This window comes from Xylocopa sonorina, chromosome 18, assembly GCF_050948175.1.
Source record: "Xylocopa sonorina isolate GNS202 chromosome 18, iyXylSono1_principal, whole genome shotgun sequence".
In the NCBI taxonomy this organism is placed as follows: Eukaryota; Metazoa; Arthropoda; class Insecta; order Hymenoptera; family Apidae; genus Xylocopa; species Xylocopa sonorina.
Genome location: NC_135210.1, coordinates 4,081,064 through 4,107,778, shown reverse-complemented (window position 1 = coordinate 4,107,778; position 26,715 = coordinate 4,081,064). Strand labels below are relative to the sequence as shown.

The window sequence follows — 26,715 nt, the reverse complement described above, 5'->3', positions numbered from 1 at the left end:
TGATCGTTCTTGACCAATTGTAAACGACGGCTGCATTATCTAATCTTTGGCGATATCTAAGCAAATTACGATCATAGTTACCTTCGTTGAACTTTCGACTAGCGGAATCTCTTCTTTTTGCACTCGTGAATCAAATGATTGTAACCCTCGCGATGATCGTTTGTTTGGACCATGGAACAAAATGTGTGCGGTAGTGGGTTAATGGCTATGGTAATCTTAGTTGATTGTATAGATACTGGGGTTCGATGGTTGCGTCCATTGTGTACATATTGTGAAGTCACGTATATCAATCTCGTTTTTTGTTAGGTAAATCGTTAGGAATTACCGATGCGTAGCATAAATACATAAGCAAGGAAGCTTTTTTTCGCGACAGTTATTGCCTTCGAGGCGTAGCAACAGATTTCTCTATTGCTCTAACTGTACTTTGTTATGAAATTCAGTGAAAATTACCATACGTGAGGTTTTAATAATTCCACCAGTCACGCCGGAATGAATTCTATAAATACGTTCCGATTTTTTCTAATCCCTTTGGTCTTGAATTACTCTGGCGTGGCGTAAAAATTTTCACGCGGTTAAATTATCGATAACTTTTCGTTGTTCGTTGCGTTAATTAACGCTGATCGCGAAGTCCTCAGGAGCTGGAGAAATCATTCCGAGCGTTGCTCGAAGACCTCCGTGTAATCACGTTCACCGAGTAAACGAATTTTCTTGCGCAGATGGCTACGGACTTGCGATGAAGCTGCACTCAAGTTAATTAGTTCTCCGCTCTTTTGCGTAAGAAAGCATAATGCCCACGGTTGTCGTACCAGGGGTAACCATTACGGTCGTCCCTCATCGGGAGACAGATCTACCGCGTTCATTGTTACAATTGCATCGCTGGAGTCGGTGAAAATCAGACGAACTGGTTCTTTGAAGGGAGACTCGATTAATTAGTCGTTCAATTGTCGGAACCTCGAAACTTTTGCCAGCGAACAGCTTTAAATCTGCAACCACGCGGCAATATCGTGGAATTTTCATTCATGATGAGAAGAAAATTAGCAGACGAACATATGCATATCTCGTATATCTGTGTTGACGAAAATATTTCGAATTTTGCGTTTGAAAATCGCGTTATACTCGAAGCAATCGCCTCGCAGCTGTATTCGTTTTATGAACAAAGCATTCATCCTGTTCTAGTGCAATATCCGAGGAAATATGCGTCACCCCGTAGCTAGAAAAACAGGTGAACCGCGAGAACCGGAGCGTTGTTCATCTAAAAAGAAATACGCGTGGTAGATGATTCTCATGCATCAGGTAAGACATAGTTTGTCTTTATAAAAAAAAACCGAAGCGTAAGAATACAATTAATAACTAATTCGCATTTCAAGGTAACAAATACGCGTGGCGTGTCTTAGAGTTCGTACTTTAATCGGTAAACGTGACGTTAAACGGATACGCGTGCACTTTGTACGTTGACATCGTGCACTACTTTCATGGCTCGTCGCAAAATCCGATAACATTCGGTGTCGCTGATTTTTCCGAGGGAGATTTCACGTCGAACGCGTCTCTGACCCTTCAGTCTGCCACGATGACGAGCTATTCATCGGCGACTCACGTAACACCTTTTCCATTAGTTACACTCATCGCGTAATCACGTCAGGTGGAAGTTCGCTTGTGTTATTAACGACGTCATTTCTAGGCAATCTGCGCGTAATATTAATCTTCCTCTTCTTTTTTTTCCCTTCCGTTCAGACATCGGACAACGTGACGGCCGAATCACGCCTACGAGTCGATCGACTCGGAGTTAAATCAACCGCGAACGAAATTGTTATTCAGACGTTGCGAGCGTTCGATCTCTTCCGGGTTTATGATATGGTATTAGACGCTTCCTGTATTAAAAACGAGTTAAGAGCCTCGTAATTCGTAAGCAGCGATCATTTCAGAAACGTTTGTTGCGTTCGTCGGTGTGTATTACGTGTTTCACGAAATTAATTGCCGCGTTCTCGTTTAATTAGTACTCGGATTCGCTCGTAACGTTACGTTGCGGCCAGGTTCATTTCAATTGCGAACGGAAGTTTTGAGTGGTCTCAGAATTTTTTTTCTCCCTCCTCCCTAATTATCTCTTGATGTATATTCAGCTTGGGAAACGAGAAATGTTATACTTGCATACATACATATGTACTTATGAAAATTTCCGACATTACCACAGAAAACAACTTTAGCACGCGCTCATCTTCCAGCCAGTAAATCGCAGAACTTGCCCGGATAATTTTGAAACGATTTTTACCGATCTTTTCAGAGCGTAAATCTCACGCGATAATTAATATTTTCATCCGAGTGCTCCCTTCCGTTTCCCTTCCGCGGCGCTTCAAGCATTCTCAAGGTGTTTCGCCTGGCGAAACATTAATAAGAGTGAAACTTGCAGATGTTACGTAAATTGACGGCTGTAACTATTTCAATCTGATTCAGGAAACAATATAACATACTTTTCATGGTACAGTTCTTGCAGCGCGAGCATATTAATATCACTTAGAAAAACGGAGAGTTCTTTTAAAAGAGACTTCTGCGAGAGATGCAGGAAAACGTGGAACGCTGCGGTTCTGTTCGCTGAAAATGGTAGCCACAGAAATCTTTTTTAAACACAGGTAGTCACATATAGTCACTTTCTCGCTTCGAGCAATTCTTCTGTCGCAAGGTTTCCTGTTAATGCGATAGAATAGCGGAAATAACAGATCCATGCCTTAGATGCGTAGATAACCGAGTCGGATCAGAGTGGTTCTTGTACAGGAACTAGATGGTTAAGTAAGGACTTGCGAGAAAATTGTTCGGGTTCAATTCCTCTGGCAGCGAGTGTGAGAGAGTCATCGACAATAAAAATGCGTTACTCTATACATTCTCACATACATTTTTACAAGACTATAAACCACAGGGTCCGCAAAGAGCGCATACATAACCAACATCAGAGATCAAAGCGTAATCAATAGAAGTTGCAACATTCTGATCTTGCGTTTCTCAGACATTACTCGAATTCCAATTTTTTGATCGGCTCGCACGTTGCGTAGCAATGTGACACGGGACGTTTCTATAACCACCGACATGTTTTGCTCGAAATACGGAGCTCGCTGGTTAAAATAATACCGGCGATCGAACGTAGCCTCGTGCATATATCGATACCCGTACGTATTTAGAATTCCCGGCGAAGAATTTCCGGGACAGGCGGTGCAATAATTTCGAATAAATTAAGTCGCCAACGTCGATGCTTATTTATAGCGGCGGCGGGACCGTAGTGGTACTCGTTCTTGTTGCTTCAATTGTTAAACCTCCCCCTGTTGCCCCGCCTGGTCCCCGGCTGACCTACACATCCGGGTAAATGGGGCAAAGAGCGAGCCAAGAGTCGAGGGTGCATGGGTTATCTCATCGAGATCTTTAAAATGAGGTCATGTCGATCGCAATTTATCCATCCGGGGGCCATTGTATCCCTCGCGTTCGTTCGTACCAGCGGTAGCCGCGATTTCTGTTCGTACCTGCACGCGTACGCGCACCCTGCCACCCCTAAACGCCGCCGGAAACCGCGCTCGATCGACGAACAGCGTCGAGAATCGTTGGGAGTACTACGCGAGATATGTAATTAACAGTTATCGTTTTGATATACTTTGTGATTCTTCGAACGAGCTTAGAGTAAGATCAATGTCCCGCAAAAATGCTTTCAACAGCATATACTTATCGTTTAGACAGGGTTATGTAAATGTTGGAGCTACTCGTCGTTGGTTTACGAAATTTAATGGAGACTCTTCAGTTTCGTAATTAAATTACGCCTTAGTATAACCAATTCAGTGAAACGAAAAAGCAAGGAAATGGAATTGGGTGGTTCCGTATGAAAGTTGCTTTGGAGAGAAGATATGCGTCTAGATGTGGACAACGTGTAGGAAGTATAGTAATCATATAACGTGCCTTTATCGATTCCGGAATTATTATGCAATGTGTACGAGCTTCTCACGTTGCAAATTTGTTCATCGTGTGGTATTCTACTGTTATTTCTGGAGATATGTGTAATTAAGCTGCAATGGAGAATATCTTTGTCAAGGAACAGTAGCTTACAGAATTTTTTAATATTTTTATCATTCGTGGCGCGAATATATATAGTTTTTCATTTATTATTCAAAGCGAAATGGAGTTCGTGCGGTTATCTGTTTGTCACGAGGACCGACGATTAGCTCGTTGCCAGTGGAAGGAACGAGCAAGGGTTATTCATACTTCTCGAACATAATTCAAGTAGATATGAGTTATTTATTTACAACGATTAGTCTTGGCATTTTGTATGTGAACGTCGGTTATTTCTCTGTGTTCGTGAGTGCGTCTTAGGCGTCTCGTTAATATTTGCCAGCCGCGGCTACTAGTAAAATCGACAGTACAGTGCATTCGGTTTTATCAATCTACTTTGGTATCTTCCATTCTATATTTTTGTATAATTGACTTGCATGATATGGGCCTTGTAGACACGCGTATAATTATAGCTTATGGACTAAATCGCTACGAAGCATGTTTTCCGCTATGTTTTCGAAACTAATTCTAATTTTAAGGGGACGTTGAAAAAATCTCTTTTGATCTGAACTTTCCCACTGCGTTACGATCGATTTTGCCGCGAGCAGTAAATAGCAGGCAGCTTTTCGCGCACTTTCTAAACGCAGAAGGAAACAATAAAGGGATCGTATAAATAGCGTCAATTTCTCGCGAGGTACGCGATTGTTCTCGGGTGAAAAAAAAAACAGCCCGGTCTCACCCCTAAATGTACAAGCGTATCGACAAGAATTTCCATTCCTTCCCCGCGTTCATTTTTCCCTTTCTGTTCGCCCCTGGTTTTCCTTGTTTTTTTCCCCCCATTTTCCCGCATGCATCGACGTGGATTTAACGAGGTGCCCTTTTCATTATGCGGAGCAAGAGGTCGGCTTGCTTAATGAAGAGCAGGTAGGTTGGTCGACGTTAATTGGGCGACGGAAGCTCAAAGCTCGAGAGCTTAACTCCGTCGCGCAAAACCGGCGTCCCTGCTCTTTTCAAGCTCTTCGCGGCGAACGCCACATTGTTGATCGTCGTGGAACCGGTTCGTCGGTGGGGCACGCTCTGTAAAACTCGACGAAAGGTGGCATATTTTTTTTTTCCACGACACCCAACGCATTTCTCGCGTCCTCTCTGCCTCCTCTCTCTTTCTCCTCTACCGTTTTCCATCGTCTTATAGAAATCATGTACAAACCCGGCGACAAATTTGGAGCACACGTAGCTCGTGTGCATCGCGTGTTCACCTGAAGCGAAAAGGATCAGCCAACCAGGGGAAATTGAAATTTTCGAGAACATTCACGCACATGCGTGTGCAGAGGATTATAGGGGGCGACGATGAGAAATTGTGTGAAGTTTGTCGAACGTTCATTGGCCAAGTGCACGGTGTTTACGGGTCCGAATAATTGAATCCGGCGAGCACTGTTGCGCCTGCTGGTTCCACCGGGAAGCCAGAGTATGCACGTATCTCCGTGAAGGAAAGTTAATTAGCATAGATGCCCTTTGCGGGCCAACGAACTGGCAAACGATGCGTTCCGATCGGTACTCGGCAGTCCAAACAGTTTGTTAATCACCGTGGAAAGTTAACGCCGCGTAACATCGCGCCTCGCACCGGTCCAAACAATTTCTAATTAACCCTGCCTGCCGATTAGTTCGATTCATTGTTCCTCGAAATGGCCTGATGTAACGCATTACATGGAAGGTTGGTGGAGTCGGTTTCGATGAGGTTAGTTTCAGGGGTCATTTAAAAATAATGGAACGTGGGAACGTGGGATGATTTTATGATTCTCTGTCGGGGAATCCATTTCGCAACAGGCGATACGCGTGTGCACAGTGGCTAACGAAAGTGTTCGTCTGCGTTTCGCATTTACAGCTATATAGTTGGACGTAGACGTTTGGAGTAACATGGTATCGATAGCAATGAGGAATGCATAGCAAACTATGTTAGCTGCATGGGGACAGGAAATAATGCTGAATGGCTGCATATTTTCGTGTAGTATGTCATTATAGAAGTTTCGGAACCGTCGTTGCTGGAGCGTGCTTTAACGAGAACATTTTTCAAATTGGTCTCGATCGTTCCATAATTATGTAATTTGGCTTCATGATTATATAACGCTCAGTTTCTGCGATTGAATAGTTCGCGTCTTACATAACTTGAATTTAGCTGATGCGTATTAATTGAGTATTCAATAACGAACATTTTTGTGGATCGCTGGGGTATCGGTAAATTGATGGGTATTTTAATATTATTGAACCCATGCATTTCCATCAACGCGAAACATTCATCATACAAAGTGCCGGGAAATTAGATGCAAACAGATTACCAGAAAATGTATTTCACGGCAATTAATTTCTTGACTTGGGAAATTGATGTGAAATGTTTATAATCCTGCATGTAAATTTATCATGAAAATTAAAATGTATTTCGCTGAAAAATTTGAAAAGTTAACCAGGGGATTACTTGCATATTAATCTTCTTAATGGATTATGAATAAATAATATCTTACCAATAAATCGACGGATGCGCACGTATATACAGGTATACGTGTACATATATATAAACTTTTCACATCAATTACCAAATGCATAAAATTCTATGTTATATTTGTATGTTCTACAAAGTTTAGATTTAATATAACTTCAGAATTTTCATTATTTCTACTTGTTTGTTGCTTGCAAAAAGCAGTCAACAAGAGGCTCAGTGGTCTAGGGGTATGATTCTCGCTTTGGGTGCGAGAGGTCCCGGGTTCAAATCCCGGCTGAGCCCAATTTTTTTTCCATCTGCCTTCTCAGAGAAAACATTCTTTTCAAATACCTTCCAAAGTCACAAAAATCATTTCTGTAGTTTTTATAAAAAAAATATAAAGAAATATAAACATAAGTTAGATTTTTAAAATGATATTTTATTTCTGGAGAAGGTATAGACGTACAGTTTAATGTCTCGTTTGTATATTCTTACATACTCGTTAAATCATTTCGATATAACAATGTAATCTGCGAAAAAAAATTTAAAAAGTTTATAAACCATACGTTTACGCTGTGTTGGTAAGATCGGTCGCAGCAATCACAGATGGCTCAGTGGTCTAGGGGTATGATTCTCGCTTTGGGTGCGAGAGGTCCCGGGTTCAAATCCCGGCTGAGCCCGATATTTTTTATAAATATTTCTTCTACACCTTATTACAGACAGCTCGTTCTTAAAGTTTATTGATTCTCACATTATTTTACACTAAAATCATTTCCTCTATAAATATTATTTTATTCAAACTATTGGCAACACGTGTATGCTTCGTATAATCACGTGCCAAGCATGATTATCGAATCATTCAGGCGCGATTGACTAAGCACAGTGTTGTTTGTCTATTATTCCAGGCCCAGCAGTATGGCGGCTGAGGAGGGTGCGCTGAGCGGTGGACTTGGCGCGAAATTAAAATGTCCAACCCCTATATCACGCTTGAGGGTAGAGAAGATCGAGGGCGGTCTGATGGTGGCTGGGGTTGTAATAGCTGCGAACTGCCAGATTGCTCTTCCGGCATTCGGCTTTCTCTTTATGCTCGTCGGCGCTGTGCTCACTGGTTTGTATCTTCCTCCTTATTGTTTTCAGCTACCTACTTACTCCCTACCTATGTATTTATATTCTATATTTGATGCCATTGTGCTACGATCGTTATTGTCTGCTAATATCGAGGCGAGGTAACCAGAAAAATATCCTTGGACTTTATGGAAATATACTGCGATGGATAAGGCTCTGTGTAGAATTATACACCCTTGATTAATTTTATTTAGTTTTGACTTTTGCATTGTTCTAGCGTCGACACGTTCTTTAACGTACCAGCGATCGTTCACAAACAGTTGAATACAATTTTAAGTCGAACACACTCTTGGCAAGAGTGGTAGAACGTGCGATATTGAATTGTTTTCATTTTGCTAGCGGTTTCCGTGTATATTTCATTCGTTTGTATTTTAACTTACAGTGCTGGACAAAAGTATTGGCACAGCATGATTGTTATGATAAAAATGCTTATAACTATGAAACAAATTGTTAAAAAGGAAAAATTTGTTTACACGTTTATTTATTTATTATTCTAGATTATTATTTAACAGAAACAGTAATATAAATAAAGTGATATGCGAAATAATAACAAAAACATATTTATTGAGCGTTTTAAGCATGGACAAAAGTATTGGCACAAATGATTGAAAGTACTTAGAAATTAAAAATTAATATTTGGTTGGCCCTCCATTCCTCATGATAACTTCCTTCAATCGTTTTGGCATTGAAGTTACCAATTTTTTTGTAAAATCCGGCTCTATATTGTTCCATTCTTGTAAAATAATAGCTTTTAATTGGTTTTTGTTTGTTATATTATATTTTCTAATTTTTTTTTCTAATTCATTCCAAACATGTTCGATGGGATTCATGTCTGGACTCTGGGGTGGGGTATTTAATGTATGTGCGGTATTGTAAACGATCCATTGTCGTACAATATAGGCAGTATGTTTTGGATCATGGTCTTGTTGAAAATAAAAATCACGCGGGAGATTTAATTTATTAGCACTTTTAAATAAATTTTCCTTTAATATATTTAAATATACATATTTGTCCATAATCTCATCTATGAATACTAATTCGCCAACCCCAGACGCTGCAATGGAACCCCATACCATGACTCCACCTCCTCCATGTTTCACAGTGGCTTGTAAATGTTGTGGATCCATTTCCGTATTTGGCTTTCTCCAAACTAATACTCTGCCATCTGATTTAAATATATTAAATTTAGTTTCATCTGAAAATAATACGTTATTCCAGAATGTGGGATCCTTTTTTATAAATTCTTTTGCAAATTCTTTTCTCATCTTCCGATTCTTCTTGGATATGTATGGTTTCCTTCTTGCGACACACGCAGAATATCCCGCATCTTTTAACACTCTCCGTATAGTTTTCGAACTTACTTCTTTTTTATTTTCTTCATTTAACTTTGCTCTAAGTTGTGATGAGTTTAATTTACAATTTATTTTCACTTCCTTTACAATTTTCCGTTTTTCTCTAACTGTTAACTTTGAGGGACGTCCACTTCGATTCCTACTTTTGAAATCTGATTGATTCTCAAATCGTTTTACGACACTTCTAATAGTGAATCGACTTCTATTAACACTTTTTGCTATTTCACTATAAGATTTTCGCATTTTGTGCAAATTTAATATTATTTTTCTCTCTTCACTTGTAGTTTCTTTCCCTCTTCTTGACATTGTTGCTTGTTATATTTCCTATGTTGCTAATCGACTGAACTTAAGGATGACTGTTAGAAAAAATGACTATCAGGGAATCCCCTACCTATACCATCAAGTGACAATCGGATTTTTTTCGGAGAGATACAACTACACTAAATTTTGTATAATGTGCCAATACTTTTGTCCATGCTTAAAACGCTCAATAAATATGTTTTTGTTATTATTTCGCATATCACTTTATTTATATTACTGTTTCTGTTAAATAATAATCTAGAATAATAAATAAATAAACGTGTAAACAAATTTTTCCTTTTTAACAATTTGTTTCATAGTTATAAGCATTTTTATCATAACAATCATGCTGTGCCAATACTTTTGTCCAGCACTGTATATCTCGTTATATTTTCATAAAGCTCGAAAGAGGGAGAATGTACGTTAACCGCTGTTCTCAGCTCTTTGATATACGTCTCTCTCATTCCGTACCTTTCGTTGGTTTTTCTTTTCCATGGAATTGTAACACTTATTACGTTTCTGTTATGAACTCGTTTCCTCGTCGGTTGGCATTTTTTAATATCGTTGAGGCGAACGAATAGTGGTTAAATGTTCCAGTAGATTTCATTTTCTTTTATCGAATAGTAATTTCATCTCCACGCAGCTTGTTCTGTTAGTTATTTTCTAATTAGTTCAACAATTAATCGAAAGATCGTCCTATATCGACACAATGAAGAGGTTCGAAGGATATACAAGATGTAATGTAAGTAGCTTACGTAAGCCACATTATCCTCTGGGACGTACTTCAACGAAGAATAGCTATAAATTGATTGAAGAGTCGCTCGGTGGGTACTTTCCATTTTGGAGAAAGTACACGGAATGGGGAGATTATGGAACAGTTGTGTACGAGAAAGTTGACGAGTAGATTGATTTACAAATTCTTCGATATACTGCACAGCACGTGGGTACAAGCAAACGTGCAGCAGACGGTATTTCGTGTGCACATTAACGTCAATCCTTTCCACTAAGATGTCCTTGTCGTCTATGAAGAGAAATATAAATGGCCACGGAAGAACATCTTGTTCAATTCGAGAGTCGATCGAGGCCTCGTTCAGCCATCAGAAAAACACCGTACGAACTGTTCTTCGTCTTCGAACCGTGGAAATCGTTCGAAGGAAGTGCATGAAATTTTGATCAACACCTACGCGTGTACACCGTTATCGGTTTCGGATGTTATAGACGGACTAGGAACGGATAATGGCGCGATTTTCCCCTCGATGGACAGACGGCGCCAGTAAATCTTCACCGAGACACTGGGGCGTGGAAAATTTAATTTTCGATACACGCCAATCCGACGAGGTCCTCGTTAATCGATCGACAGTCGGCGCGGTGTGCCAAGTGGAAATTTCAGACAGTAATTCCGGCGATAAGTCTAGCGGTTCTCGGATTAATGGATGGTTTAACGCGACTCGAGTTCACAATCTCGTTACCTCGTCCCTTGATGGAACTTGGATAGTTCGTACAGCGTGGCTCGCGAATCTCGCGTTAAAAATAATGCTGATGTGCGTCCACTGACAATCAGCGATCTATTTGCAATGTAGGTCGCGGACGTAATGATGCTTTAATATTATAGAATCCAGGATACACATGCGCGGCGTTACCACGTGGAACTTCTATCGTTCGTAAGCCGAAGGTTAAGTTAAACTTCAAGTAATATATTGTGGAGGGACATATAACGCGAGAAGCTCTCTTCCACGAAGCCATAACATTATTACATCACCAGACGACCGCAGGAAAGTATTATTCAACACTTTCCGTATACATAGGCGCTAAGCTAGCTTGTTACGCAAAGCGCGATGATCTCTTCGGTTCAGGTTCAGTTTAGCGTTCTAATTTTTACGTCGTTTCGATAGAACGTGATCTAACATAATAAGCTTTGTTAATCGCATTTGAAAAAGCTGATGCGCAGAATAGTCTCATGCATGTACAGTTTTTCTAATTCCTGGAGTTACACGTCTAAGCAGCTCGTGTAAGGGCACGTGGTCCAAGCGAGAGGCATCGAAATAGGATAAACGATGCTTAATCCCATTTTGAAGCGAGTTTTCTAGAGTTAGACGGAAAAAAAGTTTTCGGTAATATCAAATAGGAACAGGGGGTGACGTGGTTCCACAGTCGAAGCTGAAAAGAACAAAGTAGAGGACGACCATAAGTAGATAATTATGCGTGGAGGATAGAAATTCATTTGCATGGTTACCAGCTGGCACGTGACGCTAACGTGTTGTCACAGTTAATTAACGTTCAGTTCGTAAGTTTCGTGCGTGAGACCGCGTTAGTGTCATTGGACGTGCAGAGAGCGAGTTTTGAATGACGGAAAGGCGGATCCAACGAAATTCTCGCAGCGCCGGACACGCTGCTCGTTCCAAGCCCGACGTACTGACGGAAGCCTCTGTTCGTATCCACGGAATTCGATTAGCTATGTCGTCCTTAAGCCCTGGCGGTAGTCGATGCTCGAACAGAGAACTGATTGGTAGCGATCGATCCGCTGGAAATTACTGCGCCAATCGAACCACGTGTACAGAGAATAATCGAGCAGGCTTCTTCTGATTGCTGAGCAGAAGCCGAACGTTGGATGGATGATCGATAAACCGTAGATACAGAACGATAAAGGTTACGGGAGGCCGTGGATGCTACGTCCCTCTCAGCTGCTAATTCTCACGGCACTTCCGGTGTAATGCCTTCGCTAATCACTATCGAACGAGTGCTGGTTATACGCGATGTAATTCATTTGGAATCCGTAGTGCGTTTCGAGATCTTTTCTACGAGCACGATTTTTCGTACGTTATTTTTTCTGTCCACGTGGAGAACGTATAGCTGGAAATTCGTGTCGCGTTTGAATGATCAGCCGGCCATTTCGCTTCGCCACGACGCGCCATTTGAGAACCACTATCTCTTCGGGGTGATCGAACCCGGCGATGGCAATAGAGCGTTTATGTCACGAACGAGACGAAGAAGAAGAGAAGAAGCGGACGAAGGGAAGAAAGGCTCGGCTGTTCACCAGCAGGCAACAGCTGGTCGTTTACTTGTTGGCCACGGTTCCACGGATACTGGTTTGGCCCGTTGTTACCAACCGATTTATCAAAATCGGTCAGCCTCTCTCAGCCGGCTGTCCTCTTCTTTTTCTCGTCCTCTCTCGCCCCGCCGACCGAACCGGTCCTGTAGCCCATTTCCCTTTCGTTCACCGCCATTTACTTCTTCTCTGCTCGCGAACCAGCACGCTCTGCACGCACGTTATTCCTCGTTTCACGTCGACTCGATCGAGGCTCCATCAGTGGTCACACTGACTTATGTAATATATTTATAATGAACCCTTAGCACTTGGAATTATTTTCCAAAATTCCCCAGTAAAAATATGAAAGTCTTGTCGCGTAGACATAGTTGATATGGAGACGTTCTTCTTTGGCCAGCTGGGGATCTCATTGGAGAAATGGCAAGCGATTTTCCAGAAAAGGTTACCGTCCGTCGTCGCAATTTTTCCTCTGCCCACGCGTCAGATCTCGCGCACAATGAAACCGGGAACAAGTCCCGTGTTTCTCTTCGGCTATGCCGGTCTTTCTCTTCCGAGTTTCTTCCCTTATAAAGATCGTCGTAGAGGAGGATGACTTTCTCCGCAGGAAAGTTCTCTCGAAACTCTCCCACGTGTTTCCGCGAGCAATCGTCTGGTATCTGTCGACGCCACTGAAAAATCGTAAAGATCAACGATTGAGCGTCGAATGGGGGCCTTTGTTCGCTCCTCTGCCTCTTATTTCGTGTTCAACAGCGTCTTCCGATTTTGGCGCTCTGCAAGAATCTATTCCTCGTCGAAGGAAATGAAATACACCAGCAGACAGTGATTCTTAATTTTAAATCGAGCATGTTGCCCTTTGTAAACACAAAGTTACACGCTTTTACGTGGCGCAGCTCGCTCTTTCGTAACGGCATTCCCTAGCAACGTTCAATATGACATACACGTTCACGGAAGCGTGAACTCGGACGCGAGCACTCCGTGAGATTAAATTTGAAACATTAATAACGCGTCGCCGTCGAAAGCTCCACGGAAGAAGGCCAAGGGAATCGTCTGAATTAGAAATCCTTTTTGAGCCGTCGTAACCGTGTGGGGCCTTAAAAATTTCATCGTCCGCCCTCGTTTGAAACGCGGGAACCTGACGAAAAAGGGAAGAGAGAGTCCCTCTAGTCCTCAGCCACGTCGAGAAGGACGCGCGTGCGAAAGGGTTGACGCGACGAGGGGTTGACAAACTGTCGCGACAAAGGCGTCGAGTCGTCAGTTTCTGGCATCGAAATTATATATTTAATATTACGGATATTAGAAACGTCGAAGAGCTATAAAAAGCAAACGAGATAATTAAAATGTCTGTAAGGACGACAGAGAAATATCAATCGCGTAAAGTATATCTTGGATAGCTTCCAATGGCGGATATCTTCTCATTTATATCCTTGTATCCAATCGACTACGAATCGAGAAGACATTCCTCCGTCTCAACGAATTCGTAGATACTCTCCGTTTGAATATCCATAGAGATTAATTTTCCCTTATCGCTGCCATGATTTAAGACTCGGGTCATTTGAAGAGGTCCTCGCACGATACAGTACGTCTTTTTCGAGCAACTCCATCCCTCTTCCCTTCATGATGGAGAAACATGACGAGGGGTGGTGAGGGAAGTTCGATACTGACGCGTGGCTTGTTCCTTTCAGCTGCGTCGTACCGTGGGCCTGGCGAGGACGAGGACAAGGACTCGTACGCGGCCAGGATCGCGTTCACAGGGAACTCACGAATTCTGGGACCGATCTGCATCGTCGTAGGCGCCCTTATGCTCGCTCTGGGCGTGTTGCTCTGCATGCTCACCAGGAGGGCGAGAAGAAGAGAGCGCAGAGTCGGCTTCCACTGCCCTCTTCACGGCGATTTCTATCCCCTGAGTCCTGTTCAGGGTGTCAAGATGTTTGGTAAGTTCAGACCATCTGTGCACGGTCTCATTTGCTGTGGAACAACGCTCTCTTTTCTATTTTTATTATCAAACAGTTACAGAACAACGTTACGATTAAATGCTAGAAGGCTTATACTATTTTTTTATCATAGTGAATGCAAAAGTAGGGATTGCGCACAACTGAGAAGTTATGCAAACGTCCCGTCGTGAGAATTATCTCGAACGCCTCTCTGTTTGGCACAATATCGCGGAGTTTGCGCGAAATGCCTTGGTGTGCAAATCTAGATTTGCAGAATGCTGAAGAGGATCAGAGAGCACGGTATAAGTACGCGTAGCTCGTAAAGGATGAAAACCTGGTGACCCGGTTGAAGTACACGCGCTGTCAAAAGTTTCGCCATCACATGTCGCCTGTTAACACTTGCTGGAACGAGTTCCCCCGTTCCTTGACATATGAAACTTGCTCAGAATGCTCTATAAACTGTGTAGCTGAAGTTTGGACCAAAGTTAAAAGACAAACCTTATTCGCGATAACGGGGTAAGAAGCTTTTTATATAAGCGCATCAAGCTAAAAGCTTTCTTTTATTAATATTGTTGTGTACATAAATCATTCCTACTTTTGTATTCACTGCGATAAAAGATAGAATGTGGTTTTTTTAAATTAATGAATACTTTGCTCGATCCAAGCAGAAATCCTCAATAACTCGTGATTGAGCTGATTATTTCTTTTTAGGGACGTTCATCTTCGTTCGTATATTCTTTTTGCTCGCGTTTTGCCGCTTATCCCCCTGCATCCCTCATTTACACTTTCCCTCTTTGCGATTACGATTCGAAGAGCGTCCGAGGAAAATAGAAAAGTCTCCCTACGGGTCGCAATCCGACGTGGCATTCTTATTCAGCGGTGTTCTGCATACGCTTCGTTCGCTCTGAATTTCAAATTCAAATCCGCCGATTTAAGCAGTAAATGGAGAATACGCGTAGCCGTTACTTTGCATGCTGCGCTAGGAGAAAGGAACATCAAGAAGTATACACTGAAATTAATGTTGCGATCTTTCTATTTAATCTCTAAATAGTACATCGTACCACTTTCATCCATGTCGCTGACACGCGCGCACAGAGTAATCCTCTTTACGCCTCCAAGCTGCGCTAACGTTATCGCGCTTTTTATTCACCAATATTGACCTCTGTCGATTCGATTAAGCGCGAAGATCAGCGACGATCAATTACATCTTGACATCGAACCGACGAGGAGCCCTCTGAGACGTTCTCCAACGGCATTTCACAGTTTTCCGGTGTGCTGGAGTGCTCGCACGACCTGTCTTAGGAAGCCCATCGGAAACGTTAGTTTATCGCAACGTGTTCCAGTTCGTGTCAATTGCTCTAAATTCAGGACGAGGCTGGATCAGGGTTAGGGTAGCTAACTGGATTGTCGGAATTCAGGCTAATACGAGTCTATCAAATTATTCAGTCGGTCAGTCGGATACGTTGCGATTCCGGCAGCATCTTGTTCTGCCCGGCAAATTTTCCTCCGCCTCCATCCTCTCCTGTGTGTTCCTCTCTATTTACGACTCTCGTCCACCTCTCTATTTTATACTCTCTTCGAGGAAACAATCGAATCTCTATTTTTCTTCTTAGAAAATATTTCCCACTTATTTGTAAACGCCAGATATGTACATTAGAATCGATTAGACTTGTTTCAAATCAAAATTCTAGATCATTGTTACGTTACTAGTTACGATCACGATTGTACTAGGTTGAAGCAGATTGTCGAAGCAACGAACCAGTGTAGGCACGTTGTAATGTCTGCTGGAGGGTTTGGAGAAGTTAATTAGAAATTGAAGACTTAGAACGTGCGATCGCTGTAAATTATTCAATGGACGAGGTATATATACCCAGGTTCATTGAAACGGAAGCCGGCACGTCGCGCTGGAAATAGAAAAACGTCTCTGGCTCGTATTCAAGAGGTCTAGAACAGAAAGTATTCATTTTTCACGCAAGGTAACAACGCTGGATCCATTGTACAGATATATATTGCGTATCTGCTGCAACGGTGACATAATTTGGAAATCATACCCTTTCACTCTGTCTCTAAATTATAATTCTGTGGAAGTACTCCTCTCTGTGCCGCTCCATGTCTCTGCACGGGCAAAAATCGTTCGATCGCGATTTATTGGGACCGAAGATCGCGTTATTCCTTGAAATCGCACGCACGATAATAGGTCTATGAACTTCTCTGTTTCTCGCTTCAGAAATCACCGATACGACGAGCATTAATCTTCGATAACGCACACTCACGCGCGTCCAGTGATATCCGCGCTTTGTTCGAGCGAAAATTGTAATAGCTATTCGCATTCAGAACTCTTGGCGAGTGGAAAGCTTCTGCCTCGCGTTTATTAGACGCTTTCTTTACGCCTCGATTTTTCTCCTCTAAATTATCCAAGAGTAGGTTAACGTCGCATTAACACGTTAATGTAGCCGATGACTCGAGCAGTGAAATTGTCGTGGACGTTTTACTTTCGTAACTTCTAAATGTTCGAGTATTTCTCGATTTTTCTGGTCATCGATTCCGCGCTTTTTTAACCGGTGCTGTACATAAAATAATCTTGGACCCGTCACGCAGCGAGGAAAACGAGGAGAATATAGCGCAGTGGTAAATAGGATGCTCGTAAATGGGACAAAGTAAACAGCAAAGTATTCCAAGTACTGCATTCTGAATGCGCTACGAGATGCAGGTCAGACTCGTAATACCTGGTTGGTTGCATGCAAATATATCAACGAATTCTGTCTGCTCTCGCGATTTTCAAACCAAAACTAAATGCATGTCTCTATATAAAAGCTGTAAGACGAGAGTTAGATGCAGAACAAGTTGGTAATTCCGTATAGGATTAGCGAATTTTCAATTTGGAGCCTTGTTCCTCGTTTTCACTGATGGGAGCGCATAGTCGAACGCGAGAACATTCGAAACGAAAGCCTGCCAAGTAGTCAAAATCTCCTGGCTGGTCCGTGTCAAGGGAACAAGGGCGACGCTCAAGTTTCTGCGGGTCCTGTTTCGCGGATCAGCAGCGATCGTGCCAATTCAGAACGAATGTAGGTCGATAGGTGGCTCGAAGTTCCTTCGAGCTAACTATCGGATCACCGATGCTCCCGTCCCATTTAATTCTCCTGTCCTCTGTGCAATTAGCAGCTGAATCCAGAGTACGATTTCTGATGTGGTATCTACACGCGTCTACGCTTCATCTTACAATTATTGCTCGAAGTTACCCAAGGTCCGTAATGTACGTAGAGATCCCATCTGTTCGTATTTTCTACGGTAGAAGAAGAGGGCGTCCAAGAGAGAAAGATTGAGAGGGGGAGAAGAGGAAATCCTGTCACGTTTCATCGAAAATGCTTCTCTCGTGGCAACAAGAACGTCTAGCCGTATCCTGGAAACGTCGTCTCGCTGCGAGAATGCCATCGCGTTTCATCCACGCGAGGGGAAACGTGGGGACACTCTCGAAAATGAGATTTCTAAAAAAATAAGAGGTGGAAATGGTCGTGATTCCTTGTCCCAGGGAGGCGTGCCCTTGCCCCAAGGAAATGTCATCGTTTTCAGAACTCAGAGCGTGGAGGAGAGACCAGTGTCTGGTATTTTGTTGAAATCAACAATATCAAGAATAGAAGCAACGAGAGGGGTGATAATATATTATTTATCAGGCCTCGAAAATAATCGAAAAAATACAAGACCTCCCGCCACGTGTTTTCACGATTCAGTTTCATTCCTAAAAATAACTTTGGAAAATATTTTTCCTCCCCAAATTCGACCCCTCGAAACAGAATCAAGTTTATGACCATATTTCCTGTTCCACATCGATTCTATTCCATTCGACGAGACCTCTGGAACTTTGGCCGGGGTGTGCGACGATAAAGGTCGCGGTGCTCGGCAATTCGGTTAAATTTAAGTAGATCGAACTGGCCTATCGGTCAACCGGACGGACAGCCTGGCTGAATCTGCTTTCAATTAACTGAACCGCCGTGACCTTTCGCAGGGTGCACCGAACACAATTTCAAAGGTCCCATGAATTAACGAAATGGACTTTAAAAGCGAAAGATCACGGCATATGGCTCTTTCAAATGTTTTCAACTTCCCCCTTTCTCGTATATGGACGAAATCAAAAAAAAGAATCTCAAATACTAGACTATTAGTAAAAAGCAAAAAAAAGGAAATTGTAAAACGGAGGGCAAGATAGTGCATCAGGGACGATACGGGATTTCAAAGAACGAACGCATTGCGATCTCGCGTAGATTTTGTCGCAAGGCTTCGCTGGACAGGCCTTCGCAGCTAAATGCTTGGACGATTGAAACAGCGGTCGAATGGGTTAACCAAATTACAGCGCGGAGCCGATGGCGGGCGGTGTTTGTTCTACAGTTTTACCAGACGAGTGTTGGCGTTCACGGACGACACCGCGATCCATCGTGGTAATCGAAATAACCCGGTGGAATTATTACTTCCGCGAGTCGAGACGCTGCTGTTCCTCCACCGCCGTGTGAAATCGCGCGATCGATCTTCACAGCGTGGCCTGAGAAATTGTATATCGTTGCGTAAAAGCGGAATGTCCTGGCGCGCGCGATATTTTCGAGCCGCCTGATCGAACGAGGAAAAATAATCCGCGATATCTAACACCGTTTCGTGCAGGCTTGATAAAATAATCGTCGAAGAAGACGAAACATGCTCCGCTTCTGGTGTCAATACATTTCGTTACCTTCGATTCTCGTAGCTGTAGCTTCTTTTTGGAGACGATTGCGCGCTGGTTCTCCAACATTCGAGAGACAAGAGGCTTTAAGACACGCGATACCAGTTTCTTGAATGTGATTCGAAAAATGGACTATGTTGATTCGAAAAGAAACGCTCGATACTGAAAATTAGACGCCGTCTGCGATCCCTTCGAAAGATTCATCGTTGACTGGTGTTTACGCGAACGGGATATCCTCAGCGGTGTAATTAAAGAGATCCATCTTCTAAGGGGCGAGGAACCTTGTTAACGCCGGGCTGCGGCTCAGAGATACGGTGGCTAGGTGTAGTGTAACTGTTAATTAAACCCTCCCGCGCGGCGGAGTAATGAGAGGTTGAATGGGGGATGAAGAGGCCTTATTGCGCGCGATTAACGACCCTGTTCTACCGTAAAAGATTAAATATCGGCCACGGAATGCCGCGCGGAATCGTTAGGCCAGTCGGTTCGTTGTTATTAAATTCCTGCCTAAATTCGCGATGCGTTTCTGTTGGAATTCCTTTTTTCTAGTCGCAGTCGTTTCAACGCGACGCCTAGTTGGAAGCAACGGAAGATTAGAACGTAGGTTCGTGTTATTTTCAAATCGAACGAGAAAGAGTTAAACAAACTGACGTTTAGAGGAAATTAACAGTACAAAGTAAAGTATTCCTGCGCGGCAGACGCGCTATCAAGATAGTCACATCCGGCTATTGTAATATTTAACTTCTGTTTCCCATCTCTGGAGAATATTTTTTTTATCCTGGCTAACTTCTCAGGTGAAAAGTTAATTAACATGAATTTTCACGATGCAAGATAGGTTGCACCGCTAAATAAAGAGTTTGCTCTCATGGCGGAGGCCACGCTCGTTCTTCCCCCTTTTCATTTACACTGTTCTTCGAAATGAAGAGGACAAAGTAAACATCAATTTCATTATTCTTCTTATCTTCGTGGCGTAAAGTTCGTTTCCATCGCTGGTCTCGAAAAAATGGAAGCATCCAGGCCTGAAATAGAACGATCGAGGGGGTAAATTTTGTGGACACGACGTTCTCGTACGACGTTCGAATCAATCGAAGTGCACGTAAGACGATTAGTTCAAAATGAGAGCGCGTGGACCGTGAATTATAATTATGTTTCGAAGCAGTCCGTAGATTTAGCACAAGGCCTTAGTTTGATACAGTACGTAGCTCGATGGATCCGGATAAGACCGAATCTGGCTTCGAAAAACACTTGTTGGACCGTGCACCTGAATACTTATCCGGGTGAAGGCAACGATTTATTTCTGTCTTCCAATTTGAGTCGATGAAGAGGGGCAATAGAAATAATAATCCCCAATTTAGCTAACAGATATAATAAAGTTCATTAATCAGGCAACGCGATATAAATAGTTAAGAAAATTGTACAAGCGGAATGGCACACGTGTTTTCATGGTTAAAACTGCAACAAGATTAACTCGCACGAAACGTACATTTCGTAATCTCCTACGAGCCACATAGCTCAAGAACGGATTTATTGTCGGACAGAATCAGATACCAACGCCGAAGGAAACGTAACAGTTCGTTAATCAAATTGTTTCGAATAAAACAAAGAGCTATTTGCTGAAACAAACGAAAAACTTCACGCCTTTAGAACACATCTAGATAACACAAAACGCGAACAAACGGTGTTGCGTCAGGGAATAATTATTCCGTCAGCAGGAATAACATTGAAATTTCTGATCGGTCGATGTGAAACACGCGGAACATCTGCGACAGCTTTCAATTTGCATAACGTTCGAATTGAACGCGACTTACCCGCACGAGGAATATTTCCATCAGCCGCGCGACTCGCGAGCGTATTTCGTGGGGGATTTAAACGGGACTCGGTGCGAACCCGCGGACGCCGCGGTTTTTTAAGGGCTGAACGGGCCGCCGATGGCTGCCGGAGGGACTGCGTTTCAGAGAGGCCTCGTTACAGCGGCGCGGATTAACGAATCCATTCCCGAGCGATCCAAAAGCCTCGTTATTCACGTCCCGTCGCGTCACGTTAGGGAATCGTCGATCAATAAAGCGGCTGCTCGAGCGTCGTTCCGCGTTTCCCTCTCGCCGTTTCCACGGTGAGCGTTTCAGGTCAAGATCGGATTAATCCCCGCGCTTTCGTTCCGTCGTTGACACACATACGATCGTACGAAATCGTTCGCGATAACGATGCGTTTCGACCGTGTCATTTCGCGACGTTAGAAGGAGAAACGGAGTTTCTGTTTGATGCCAACGCTTCTTAGTCGATATCTAAGGGATGCCTGGGGAGTTCTTCGATGGCACGGGGTGGAATTTAAAAAAATTCAATTTTTTATAAAGAGAGATGTTGAGAGAATGGAGTCTCGATGGAGGACAGGGTGAAACGACGGGTTGCTGGTAAAGTAGGACATGCACCGCCCTTCGGATCCATGACATCTGTTGCCCCCGATCTTGCCAGCATCCCCTCGACATCTCCTCCCTCGAATCCGCGTGTCTCCTTGCTCTTTAACCCTTCGCACTCCGAATTATCATTCAATTTCGTTGTCTACTACCCCCTCGCCATTTGAACTGTCTTATTTAAAACTGACTTTTAATCCCAGAAGCACGATGGGTTAAGGCACGTGCAAGAATAGTGGACCAAGCGGCCCATCGTCACCTCGTTCCTCCTCCGCGCCTTCAGCGGATGTAATTCCATTGCAGAGATTACGCTTTATGGGTTTCTCGATGGGCGTCTCGTTTGCATGTAAATAGTCGCGCTACATATCAGCCCGTCGAGCAGGCTCGTTGATATCGAACGGAGGTGAAATAACCCAAGAAGCTCCTCGCGAGTAAACGGTTATCGATTAAACAGAGAAGGCCTCGCGATCTTGCGTCGTATTCCCCGTAGTGGGTTGGTACGGTCAGAAACGAACCCAGAGGCTCCCTTTTTAGGACGCATCGGTACCTCGAGAACCAATTTGGGATTAATTTAATTGGGTCACCAGTTCTCTCCTGCCTCGGTAACTCTGCGAGAATTTTTATTGCCCCGTTTGAAACAAAAGAATCCACAATGGCGGCGGAGAAATGACGGCGTCTGGCCAGATTAATTTCCAAGTGGGGGATAAATATAACACGGAAATTTATAAATAATCGAGCTCGAAGTATGCAGCCGCTTTTGCACGGGCGGAACGTGTCGGTGAAATCTATGCAGCTATGCGCGTAGGTGTTCGCGAGGTAGGTAGCCCGGAGGAATTTTCTTGAGAGACACGTATATAGCACGCGGATTCACTTCACCGTTTTTTATCGAGCTGATCGAATTGTAGTTTATTACGTTTCCCTCTGTCTGCGCGTACCGCTTTGATCGAGCGCCATTTCATTCCCGTGAAATTCTATAAACTCTGTTTCCTCCGACACAGCTAGCATCTCTACGTTACACACGCGACATCCTTACCAGCTCGTAATCCTTAATATCAGTTTAAATCATTCTTCCGTTAATTACACCGAGTAAATGGAGTTTGCGATTTGTAAAGTACGATTTTCAAAGTTTCAAATCCCGAGAGAAAATCCGACATTTGTCCATGAACTATGCCCGCTCGTTTTCTTGCGGGGAAACGCGAGAACACCGCGATTAATACAACGGAAGCGACGTCGCAAACATTCTGGGTGGAAGTAGGTCAGGTTTGCCCACGATACACAAGTAGTTAAATGCCTGGCCACTTTTCGTTAAGATCGAAAGCTTTTCCATCCCCGTATCCGTATTATCCGACGATTACGCAACGTTCAATTTCGCTCGATCATCTTTTTCGCGCCCCCAATGGCCTCTGGTACCCCCTTTCAACCCTCTGGGAACGAGATTTCCTAGCTTCTGAACCCAATACAGATTTATCGTCTCCATCCAATTATTATTACCATTACTTCGATAAAGACTCAGGTATTCCAGTCGAATCGAAAGAATTAAACTCCTGTGATCATCTCCGACCAGAATTAAATCGCTAAAACTGGCGATGGAACTAGGAGCGATAACAAACATTTCTTCCCTTAAAAGCCGCCATCACCCTCGATCGAGAGACTTGTTTCACGCCAATCTGATTGCGCTGAGTTCAATTAAGAATCTCGATAAGCCGGCAGCCATCGTTCAGAGACAGATCCTCCAATTCCGTTATATAATGGAACGAATTTATCGAGACACAGGAGTAAGCTCGACGGGGGAGGAACGCCGTGGATCGTTGCATCTCGATTTTGTTTTGTACCCCCCGAGAGATCCTGGATTTCACCAGGCTCTCCATCCCCTCCTCGACGGTTCTCCAATACGCGGAACATTCAGCGTATCTCTTTGGCCCTTATTGTGCGGTCGATCCGTCTCGATGCAACGCTATCGATTTATCCCCGGAGCTGCCGTGTTTGCCCTTCCACCTTCTCCACCTCTCTCGTCTTCATTTTTCCGCGAGGACGAGACAGGACGCGGTCGACAACCGCGAGGATCGGGAACGGCGTCGCGATGCTCGAAATCGGAAATACCACAGGGAAATGATGGGACTGGGCGTTAGGATTCTTAAGGGGTGGTTGGAAATTGCGATCAGTTTCGAGCGCAGGGAGGGTGCTCGAACTTTGTTGCTTCCGTCGGCCATCTTCGTGTTTCTACTTCGACTCGATGGCGGAGTAGATTGCTCGAAGGAAATGCAAATGGTTGCTTGTGGAAATATCGAGAAGCGTAAATATTTGACGTCTGTATCGGAATGTCGATGGCTCGTTACGCTCGCTGTATATTTAACTCTTTCGCCAGCACATATCGGTCGCTTTTTGCAACTCTGTGCTGGTTTCCAAAGGTGGTTCCATTTTTAATGTTGGGTAGTCTCGTCTCATCTTAAGTTTTGTTCAGATTTCTGAATCTAAAAAGACGTTTTGAATCTAATCGATTATTCTTCATTTCACTCTGTACCTGTAGAGGAAGTTTCCCGAAGAAACAATGGCGGGTGGTAACACGTCAAAGGGACAGACAGATGCGTCTTTTTCGATATCATAAGGAATTATTTTTATATCTGTACGTAACGGTCGTTTCGTATTTTCACACGGAGACCTTCGACCTTCCATGGTCAAGGCCGCCTCTCACAACGATCCTCCACTTCCGACATCGAGGAAATTTGTAGCTTGCCAGCTGCCGAGTGGTTTCATTAGCATGCATGCCGCATAACGAGGAACACGATATTGTAAAATTAACACGCTGCGATACTTTTTATGAATAATTTATAAAGACCGCGGTGGCTGGAATTATCCAGACCGTGTATTTAGAGCGTTCTTTAACCGTGTCTCGGTGAAGTCTGCGCGACTTTGATTACCGATGCACAATTTTTATTCCGTGTTGCATACAGAACAGCGACATTCTACAGTCTTAGAATAATCAAATGCCACGCGTAAAGCAGTGTTTTTACATCCGATTAGATTAGTAATTAGGATGATCGTTAAGAATAAGAGCAACCAGTTCGCTAAGTATGTATCAAAGTTTCATTAATATTCATGATTAATCACTTGAAGCGTAAAAATGCAAGAAAATCGGAGAAATTAAGATAGACGTGATTTAAAAATATCTAAAATTCATAATCGGCTAATTAACTTTTCCATCAATTGAAACCCATTATATACCATCCTGTTTATTACATCCGTGAATTCTATTAACCGATTTCGTGGTCCGTTCCCGACTGTTTCAGCGAAGATTCAATTAACGCTGGAAATTCATCGGATAATAATTAATAGTTAAGTACCACGCGTCCTCTGAATATGCCCGTGTAGTAAATGCTAGCATATGTAATTGCCTTCGGAATTAATTAGGAACTTGTGCTCGAATAACCCATCTGTGAAATTCGGAGTAATTGTCAGTGACCCGATCGGGTTTACGCGGCATTGAAAATTCTCCAGGCCACAGCTGATCGACGAATGTTTGTTCGCAGGTGTGACGGGCAAGGATGTGAGCGGTTGGTCGAAGATCCCCTGTCTGAGAGGACGTTCCTCGAGCAAGAACGGAAACGCGTCGACTGGAGCGCACGCTGGGCCACCCCAATGTCCGCATTCCGTGCTGAGCAGCACCCGTAGCTCGGTCAGCAGCTCGCCATTGAGCCCGTGTCCAACGCCTATGCCATTTTTGGTCACCTCAGGCTCGGTCAGGTTAGCTCGCGTCCTTTACTCCTCGCGTTCGCTCCTGTGGCCTCTTCCAAATGGACAACAACCTTAATTGTTCACGCTTCTTCATCCTCTTTGATTGGACATCATTTTGTACATCCGCATCGTACGAAGGAACCGTAAATCGCAACCAGTAGAGTCCAGAGACCAAAGTCTAGAGAAAGTAGCGCACATTATTCTGTTGCTTAGTTGATTCGAACGAGTCGAGTTCCTGCGTACTCGAGTCACGCTTGAAAGCATCGAGCAACGCTCCAACGGATTGTCCGCGTGTCGTGATCACGGACGTTTTGCGTGTAGCGCGTTGCAGAGGTGTACCAGGATGTTTGGTTGTTTGCTGCTCGTAGCTCGTCGAATACCTCCGCAAACGTTGCTCAATTTTTCAACGCGAAACAGGCTAAACGACGACGAGAGAGGGAATCGTTTGCTCTCGTAGTGGAGAACAGTGAAAGCCTGTTACCTTTAACATCGCCCCGATCACGTCCGCGCGATGAGCAGTACCCGCGCTAACTTTCAAACAGCCACGTAAACACCCGTGAATTGTTTTCCTTCCGCGTTCGAAATTCATCGCGTGTTTCCGCAGCGATGTTTTCAGACGCCTAGCCGTGCAACAACGATCGTCGAGTCCATCGTTCGACGCAGCCACATTTAGCCGCACGTGTCGAGTCTCGAATCGCTTCGCAATTCCTCCGCTTCATCTGCGTACTCCTCCTCGAGGCCGTTTCGAGACTGCAGGCTCCCTCGAGACGTCAATCACGAGTGCCCTGTGCACGCTCCTCGATCGAGTCCGATCGTATTCCCCAGCAATTTACATTCGTAACGAAAGCACGCGCGTGTAACGGTGCTCGAAACGGACGCCTCGAAACGGTCCTCGTCCGATGTGAAACGCTCTCGAGGACGGATTTCTCTCGTAAACTCGTTCGCCTGTTCAGAAAGGACACGTCGATGCTCGTCTTTCGCGTGTGACATTTGCCGCGATCAAACAATCGAGCTACGCAGAAGTATAGCGAAGATATAAGTACGGAAACCAATTAAGTGAGACGAGAAAGCAGCGAGGTACGACGAAGTGGATGGTATTCTGTAATATTTCATAGCGTTACGACAATACGCGACGAAGTCGTAGTAGCATAAAATCGAGGAAAGTAAAGCCTGTAATTCTGTGCCACTTAATTATTCATTTTTACTACATCGTTCTAATGAAAATTCTTAAAAGCGTTTCGTTTCTCCTCGATCGAGAACGCGACTGATCACCCCGAAAGGTCATTCGCCGCTAAAAATATCTGTCGTCTGATTCATATTTCATAGGAGGCTATATCCAGCAATCGTACAGACGTATCCACGCGGAAGAGGCCAGGGGGATTCGTCGCGATTAAAGATACTGAGTAAACTTCGCTGATCTAATTTCGTCCCCTTATCCAGTCCATACCAATCGACTTTCGAGCACCTCTTCTTTTTGCCTTCAATGGATAAAATTGAAATACTTCTTCCGCCGAGTTGGATTTACCCAGAAATCGTTAGAAAACCGTTCCAATTTCAACGCGTCGCGACGGATTCTCCCTTGAAGAAAGTGACTCTCCCGCGATTGAAAGTTCCATCGGCACC

The 26,715-nt window shown here is 43.7% G+C and overlaps 1 protein-coding gene and 2 non-coding genes across 7 annotated transcripts in view; all 3 read left to right on the top strand.

Moving 5' to 3' along the window:
- The window catches only part of LOC143431517 (uncharacterized), a 45,597-nt gene that overhangs the window by 16,496 nt on the left and 2,386 nt on the right, over positions 1-26,715 (top strand). For 4 of the 5 annotated variants that reach the window (XM_076908302.1, XM_076908301.1, XM_076908304.1 and 1 more), the window contains exons 2-4: positions 7,399-7,601; positions 13,999-14,247; positions 24,888-25,101. In XM_076908302.1, coding sequence (XP_076764417.1) covers positions 7,399-7,601; positions 13,999-14,247; positions 24,888-25,101 — 666 coding nt within the window. Of the gene's footprint in view, positions 1-1,212; positions 1,294-7,398; positions 7,602-13,998; positions 14,248-24,887; positions 25,102-26,715 lie in introns of those variants that run through there. The other variant, XM_076908305.1, reaches the window with a different exon arrangement.
- On the top strand, positions 6,725-6,796 carry Trnap-ugg (transfer RNA proline (anticodon UGG)). Its single transcript has one exon. It is a non-coding gene; the product is annotated as a tRNA-Pro (tRNA).
- Trnap-ugg (transfer RNA proline (anticodon UGG)) lies at positions 7,102-7,173 on the top strand. Its single transcript has one exon. It is a non-coding gene; the product is annotated as a tRNA-Pro (tRNA).